This window comes from Zootoca vivipara, chromosome 2 (genome assembly GCF_965207765.1).
Source record: "Zootoca vivipara chromosome 2, rZooViv2.hap1.1, whole genome shotgun sequence".
NCBI classification, from domain to species: domain Eukaryota; kingdom Metazoa; phylum Chordata; class Lepidosauria; order Squamata; family Lacertidae; genus Zootoca; species Zootoca vivipara.
Genome location: NC_142584.1, coordinates 3,705,091 through 3,713,115, shown reverse-complemented (window position 1 = coordinate 3,713,115; position 8,025 = coordinate 3,705,091). Strand labels below are relative to the sequence as shown.

Below are 8,025 nucleotides of genomic sequence, written 5' to 3'. Positions count from 1 at the left end.
CTTAACAGCACCATCTTTTAAAATTTTAAATAGTTCAGCTGGAATATCATCACTTCCACTGGCCTTGTTATTAGTAGTGCTTTCTAAGGCCCATTTGACTTCACTCTCCAGGATGTCTGGCTCAAGGTCAGCAACCACACTACCTGGGGTGTACGAGACCTCCATATCTTTCTGGTATAATTCCTCTGTGTATTCTTGCCACCTCTTCTTGATGTCTTCTGCTTCTGTTAGGTCCTTTCCACTTTTGTCCTTGATTATGGTAATCTTTGTACGAAATGTTCCTTTCATATCTCCAATTTTCTTGAACAGATCTCTGGTTTTTCCCATTCTGTTGTTTCCCTGTATTTCTTTGCATTGCTCGTTTAAGAAGGGCCTCTTGTCTCTCCTTGCTATTTTTTGGAAATCTGCATTCAATTTAATGTATCTTTCACTATCTCCCTCTCATTTTGCCTGCTTTCTCCCCCTTGCTATTTGTAAGGCCTCATTGGACAGCCACTTTGCTTTCTTGCATTTCCTTTTCATTGGGATGGTTTTCATTGCTGCCTCCTGTATAATGTTATGAGTCTCCATCCATAGTTCTTCTGGCACTCTGTCCACCAAATCTAAATCCTTAAACCTATTCCTCATAAGGGATTTTATTTAGATTGTGTCTCACTGGCCCAGTGGTTTTTCCTACTTTCTTCAGTTTAAGCTGGAATTTTGCTATAAGAAGCTGATGATCTGAGCCACAGTCAGCTCCAGGTCTTGTTTTTGTTGACTGTATAGAGCTTCTCCATCTTTGGCTGCAGATAATATAATCAATCTGATTTCGATGCTGCCCATCTGGTGATGTCCATGTGTAGAGTCGTCTCTTGTCTTATTGGAAAAGAGTGTTTGTGATGACCAGCTTGTTCTCTTGACAGAACTCTATTATCCTTTGCCCTGCTTTGTTTTGAAGTCAAAGGCCAAACTTGCCAGTTGTTCCTTTTATCTCTTGATTCCCTACTTTAGAATTCCAATCCCCTATAATGAGGAGAACATCCTTCTTTGGTGTCATTTCTAGAAGGTGTTGTAAGTCTTCATAGAATTGGTCAATTTCACTTTCTTCAGCACCGGTAGTTGGATTACTGTGATGTTAAAAGGTCTGCCTTGGATTCGTATCGAGATCATTCTATCATTTTTGAGATTGCATCCCAGTACAGCTTTCGCCACTCTTTTGTTGACTATGAGGGCTACTCCATTTCTACTACGGGATTCTTGCCCACAGTAGTAGATAAGATGGTCGTCCGAACTGAATTCACCCATTCCCGTCCATTTTAGTTCACTGATGCCCAGGATGTCAATATTTATTCTTGCCATCTCATTTTTGACCACATCCAGCTTACCAAGGTACATGGTTTTTACATTCCAGGTTCCTATGCAATATTTTTTTTCTTTACAGCATTGGACTTTCCTTTCGCTTCCAGGCATATCCGCAACTGAGCGACCTTTCGGCTTTGGCCCAGCCGCTTCATCAGCCCTGAATCTATAATGGTTAGATGATTCCAATACCTTGGGCATTATCCTATACAGTATACTGTTGGCAGTGATGTGTCTAAAATATGTAACATGTGTTTTTGAATTCTCCTGGACGGTGGCTGTCATGATGTGGTGCTATGTCAAAATTACCATTACACTTTAGTTCTAGATTCAGGTAGGTCGCCATGTTGGTCTGATGCAGTAGAAATATATATAAAGATTAAAAAAATTGTCAAGTAGCACCTTAGAGACCAACTAAGTTTGTTCTGGGTATAAGCTTTCGTGTGCATGCACACTTCTCTAGATACCTGAAGAAGTGTGCATGCACACGAAAGCTTATACCAAGAACATTACACTTTGAGTTCTTCACAGTGATGGTTGTTCCTTAATGCCTGAAATAATGTAAGGAGGATTAATCAGGGATGTACAAGCTTTAGTACATTAATGATAAACCCTGCAAAATACGAATGCATAGGCGTGTAAGTGTACACAAATTGGTTTGGGCTGCGATGATTACAGTCAAATTGACTCAACAAATGTCTTTAGCCTGAATCAATCAGGTGCTGATATCTATCTATCTATATATCAGATTTAAAAATTCAAGAACTGCTGTTAACAGGTACCATCTTGGGAGGTACATCATCTAAAAATTAGTGAGGTGTTTTCTTCAAAAGCATCTTTATTCATACACAGATGGCATGCAGATTTAAATCAATTAAAAACCCATGTGATTAATTGTACAATAGTGAAATCTCATGCAAGTGTGCTCAGTGGTCAAGTCTCACTGGGTTCAATGGGGCTTACACCCAGGTTTGCAGATTGAGGATTGCAGAATAGAATTTCCTAACTGTATGACAGCCCTAACATTCACAGTTCTCACAAGTTTCCATCTCCTTATTCCATGTATGCGTGCACTGAGCAACTGGGGGTGGGAGGAAGTTGCCCAAGGAAGAAGAGAGGTAGGTATATTCAAGTTTATGGCACTGGGAAGGGAGAAGAGAAAGAAGGAAACAATGTAATAGAAAGTGATCTTTAATATATAATTTATATATACACACACACAAAAAGAAAAAAAGTACCAAATAAGTGCCATATTGCCCACTCTGCTCATACACCTTGCCCAAGGAACACAACTGAGCCATTTTCGCAGTAGCCCTAGAGGGAGTGGGTTTTTTAAAGCTCCCTCTCTTCTCCTACATAGTCCATAGCTGCCAAGTTTTCCCTTTTCTCGCGAGGAAGCCTATTCAGCATAAGGGAAAATCCCTTAAAAAAAGGGATAACTTGGCAGCTATGACATAGTCTTCCCCATGGTGAGCATCAATAACTCATAGGCTATGCACAATGACAGTTGTTGTCCATTAAAAATAATCTTTTCTTTTTTAAAAAATTAAAGGAATACAAGAGCTTTTAAAACCATTAAGTAAACTTAAAAATCATAATCTTCAACTTCTTTCCCTCCTTCTTTAAAAGACTCATTTTTTCAATTAAAAATAGTTGTTTTCCGCTTTATCCATCCCCTTCAATGGAATAGAGATTTCACACAGCTACCTTGCTTCCCCATGGCTTAGATCAGGCATCCCCAAACTTTGGCCCTCCAGATGTTTTGGACTACAATTCCTATCTTCCCCAACCACTGGTCCTATTAGCTAGGGATCATGGGAGTTGTAGGCCAAAACATCTGGAGGGCCGCAGTTTGGGGATGCCTGGCTTAGATGTTCCCCAATTTAGGTGTCACTTGTGACAAAGAGTTGAGCAAAATAAACCTTGTTTCCAAGGAATCTGGTTTAGTCCTGGAATCCTATGTAACAAAAGGTGAAAAAGGGGGCTGTAACTTGCCAACATCATATTTGAGAGGGACAAGACCCAAACTATGGTAGTGGGTGGGACATATCCATACACATGCTTATCCATGTGTATGTTTATCCATACACACATATCCACAGCTGCAGATAAAAGACTCCTTGGAACAGGGTCAAGTGAAAATAGGCCGAAGGTGGTTCCTTCAAAGGGGGAATTGTACCCACTGCATAAAATGGGAAAATTAAAGAGGAAACAGGCAGAATGAAAGCAGGCTGCAAGCCTGCACTATCCAAGGTGCCCCCTTGCCCCTACAGGGGCTACAGAAGTAGATGGGGCATTTCAAAATGGCAGCCACAACCCCATTAATCTGGGAAACAGCAAGCGCTCTATAACTGTGCCATTAGCCAGTTGCCCCAGCTACTGACCACATGGACCTGCCCTTCTACACCAAACGGACACACTTTCAGCACACTTTCACCACTCAGCAATGAGCTCTCTTTCAAATCTTTTTTACACATGGTTTCTGGAGTTCCTACGACCAGTTAGTACTTTGGTGCAAATAGATCCCCTTTTCCACCCACCGTGGCTAATAAAAATAAAAGGAGTCAAGGGTCTTCTCCTCCTCCACCTCAGGGCCATGTTCTCGCCAACTTAAATCCAGCAATTAACACAGAGCTCTCACTTTGCTGATTTTGTCATCTACTGTGTTTCCTCCCAATCAGGAGGGCCACAGCAAACGTTCACTAGGGCAGCCAGACGCCAAATTTGTGGAAGTCCACTTTGCTTAGGATAAGCACACCCACCCACCCTCAACCCTTCAAACATCTGGGAAAAGGAGCAGAAGTGGGATACATTATTATTTTTCTGGAGCTACATATATAATATGTATGAGAAAGACGGGAAAATACCCTCACACACCCCAAAATCAAGGTCAGCAGAACCAACTTGACCAAACCTAAAAGATGGATAAAACCGGGGGGGGGGGGGAGTGGAGAAGAGACATGGCACTTAATAGCAAAAGATCCATGAGAGTGGGCTGCAAGGAAGGAGCTTGCTTTGTCTGCCAATTCCAGCTCCTGTTAAATAATTTCTACTTTTTTATTTTGGGGTCCCAAGTGAGTAGGGGAGAAGCTCCTGTCTGCAGTAAGGTGGGAGAGGAGGGCTGCACACAAAACAATCCGTCCCCTTTACTTCAGGCACCTATGGCAGGTTTGCATCTCCACAGGGCAGCAAAACCTCTTTCCCTGGCTATTAGAGGAGATGGAGTGGCAGGGGAGGCAGGGGAAAGAAGGCCTGTTTCCTTCCCTCTCTTTGGCATCAAAACCACAACCCCCAGACACTGTCCCATTTCCCCCCTCTCAAAGCACCCCAAGTGCTTGTCATCACTCCACTTCATTCCAACCAGACATAGCAATCACAGCAATTTGGCAAATGAGAACCGTACCCCAAATGACAATCTCTCAGAGAGAGAGAGAGAGAGAGAGAGAGAGAGAGAGAGAGAGATTCCCAAACATCACAGTGATTTTGTGAGAGCTTGTTATGTGTGTGAAAGAAACACACACAGAGAGAAACAAAAAGACAGAGTGGGTGTTTGCTGAGAGATGTGATCAACAAAATGCACTGGGGGGAAGTCACCTCCCTCAAGAGAAAAGTGCCGTCGCTGCGCTTCTGGAAAGTCTCAGCAAAATGGCGCCATAAGAGAAATGGAGCCCCTCTCAAAAAATATCCGAGCAATGCTTCAGGGTATGTCAGCTTTCTAGATCCACAGATAGACATGTGTGGGGTCTTCTGACCCCTGCTGCCACCTCCCTTCACCAGGTCCTTTGGTTGATCCCAAGAGCGGCAGAAGGTTCACAACAACTTTACCCCACAATAGCACCCACACGGGCCCAAAAGGAGGCACTCCAAGTTAGGCTTTGCTCCAAATAAATAAAAAATAAGTCTTGTATGGGGTAAAGCGACCCCCTGACATCTCCAACACTATCAAGGATCCCATTTCAGAAGCTGTAGGGGTTTTTCCCTTTTTAAGAGGGTGTGTTCCAAAATCCAGAGCAAAGAAAGAAAGACAGAGAACCAATCAACCCCATGCTGCCTGACGGAGCCCAGCTTAATAGGTCCCTTTGTTAAGCAAAGGCTCTTTTCTTGCTAACTGGTGGGGCCTCCATTCAGGAAATAGGTGGTCATCTCGCCTTTGCCCTTGACCTTGATGACCCCACGACACTCCAGCTGATAACCTTTGGCTGCCAATACCTGATATAGGTCAGTTGTCACCTAGAGAAGGGGAACAACACAAAGTGTTAGGAGGAAAAGGGAACATGCAGTTCTGGGCAGGTGGAATTACGAGTTTCCAATTTTGTCCCTCTGCTCACAGAAAGCCTGTTGCTCCAGAAAAGGATTCTGTACATGGAAGTGGGAGGCAATTTCCACAAATTCTCCCTTTTATCCTGCAGTCATATCTCCCCGTCCCCCAGCACTGTTCCAAAGGGTCCCCAAATCCTCTGGAGCAAAATTTGGATGGTAAAAGGAGGCTACAGAGGGAAGTTGCAATCAGCAAAAATTGCCTTCTTGCCTTGCCTTGGTGAGAGGGGGAAAGCCAGACAGGTGGTGTGAATCCCACTGCTTTTGACAGCAAGCAGTTTGTGACTGAGGACAGCAAGGAGGCCAATGCAGCCCCCCCCCCCCGCCCAAGCCTTGCATAATTAGTGCACATTAAAGCAATGCAATGATCCAGCCAATTCACTGGAACTGGCACAGAGGTAATATAGAAACAAATCTTTTGCCACATCATCCAGGGTTTAAATCACCCAGAAAAACCATAGCAGCCCCTCTGAAATACCTGCCGTGGAATACAGTATCTCAGGTTGGGCTAATAAGTCATGTAGGATTGCCATACATCAAGAATTCCCTGGACATTGCTGGGATTCGGCCATTGGAAATGGCCTGAAAAGCTCAACAACTTTGCTAAGAAAAGCTCAACAACTTTTGTGTCCGGATGTTCACTTTTTGAAATATGGCAACCCTAAATCATGGGATTTGGGTTTTTTTTGAGCATTTGTCTCCATTTCAGTTATTTGGCTTACAAGAGACGTAGTCCCAAAGTACTGAGGTTCAGGGCTTTAGTAGACTTTCTGTGTCCCCGGGAAAGGACCATAAGAAAGGAAGGTGGCCTTGCTTTTGGTGTAGCCACTAGGTCTACAAGCAAGGGCTCAGCCAATTGACACTAATTCATCCTGTCTTCAGACTATTTCCCTTGGTGAATACAACCCCATGAATTCATTATCTCAAGATTCTGTGATGGCCACCCACTTGGAGGATGGATCTACCCGTGACTATTAGTGGCAACAAGTAAGTGGAACATCCTGAGGCAATATACACCCAGATGCCACAAGGGGGTGCTGCTGCTTTTAGGTGCTGCACATGAAATCTCTGGAAAGCATCTCATAGACCATGCTGCAAACTGGATGCTGGCCTAGGTGGGACTTTTGGCTTGGTCTGGCAAATGAGTTCTTACTCTCATATAGTAAACAGAACTATTCAGAAGTGGTCAGCAGAGGGAGCCTTACTGACACAATGCTCCCGTAATATTATTTAATAGAAATGTGGATATCCTACCCCTCCCACTCCCATGGTCTCTGAGGCAGCTCACAACAAAGCCTGAATTGCTCCTCTTCTCACTAAAGTCTTCTCTGGACAGGATTTCCAGCTTTCCCCACCATCCCCAATAGTGTCCCCCCCCAAAAAAAAATTGCCAGGAAAAACTGGCAGCAAGGAACAATTTCAAAGCGGTGGGTGGAAAGCTTTTCCTCCACCAGAAATAACTCCCAACAATTGGCAAAAATAAAAATAAAAAATGGTGATGGTGGCACAGGAATGAGTCAGCAACAATCCTCACTCCAATCCAGGTGTTCCAGCTGCTGGGTCTTAAAAATATCCCACCATCTCCTTGTTGGCTGAGTCACAGCTGCCCCCACCTTGAGAAAATGCTAGCTATCAACAGCAGGGCTATTAATAGAACTCCTTTTTATTCTTAAATGGCTACCCAGAAATTCAGCAGCTGTTCAAAGTGCTGGCACCGTGTTATTAAGGTTCAAATGACCCGAGGAGCAGGATAGATGGGCCTGCCTCCTTCGAAACATTTGTCCCTTATCCTTAAGGAGAATCTTAAAAGATCAGGGGTCAGCAAACTTTTTCAGGAAGGGGCCGGTCTACTGTCCCTCAGACCTTGTGGGGGGCTGGACCCACCCTCTCCCGAAAGCACCTCCACTCCTGAAAGCATCCCCCCTCCCAAAAGGACTCCCCCGCCGCCGCCACTCACGCCGTAGCTGCCACAGCCGCCTTATCTTCAGCACTGCCGGCGTCGTCCTTTGTCTCAGCAGGGCGCAGAGCCCAAGCCGCTGGCCTGGGCGGCGGAGACAGCCTCCGCGCCGCAGCCGCTTCCTCCCCCTCAGCTGAGGCGGCCGAGCAGGAGGAAGAGGCTGAGTGGGAAGAGCCGAGTGGGAGGAAGTGGTTGTGGTGCAGAGGCTGCGCCAGCATCGCCGCCAACCCAGCATCGTCCCCAGCTTCTGATTGGCTGCAGGAGTTTCCTGCAGCCAATCAGAAGCTGCGTCGTGTCACGGAAGTCAATCTCCACGCGGCGAGGCCTCCATGCCGCGCCGGTTTAGCATAGGGACTGACCGAGCTGGCGGCAGGGTCCGCAGGTTTGCGGGTGGATTAACGAGCCCAGCGGGC

At 45.2% G+C, this 8,025-nt stretch overlaps 1 protein-coding gene across 6 annotated transcripts in view; it reads right to left on the bottom strand.

Annotated features, from left to right (window-relative positions):
* Nucleotides 1–2,513: 2,513 nt before the first annotated feature.
* The window catches only part of ADCY6 (adenylate cyclase 6), a 48,356-nt gene continuing 42,844 nt past the window's right edge, over nucleotides 2,514–8,025 (bottom strand). For all 6 annotated transcript variants that reach the window (XM_060272144.2, XM_060272143.2, XM_035101118.3 and 3 more), the window contains one exon: nucleotides 2,514–5,568. In XM_060272144.2, coding sequence (XP_060128127.1) covers nucleotides 5,443–5,568 — 126 coding nt within the window. In that variant the 3' untranslated portion in view covers nucleotides 2,514–5,442. The remainder of the gene's footprint in view (nucleotides 5,569–8,025) is intronic.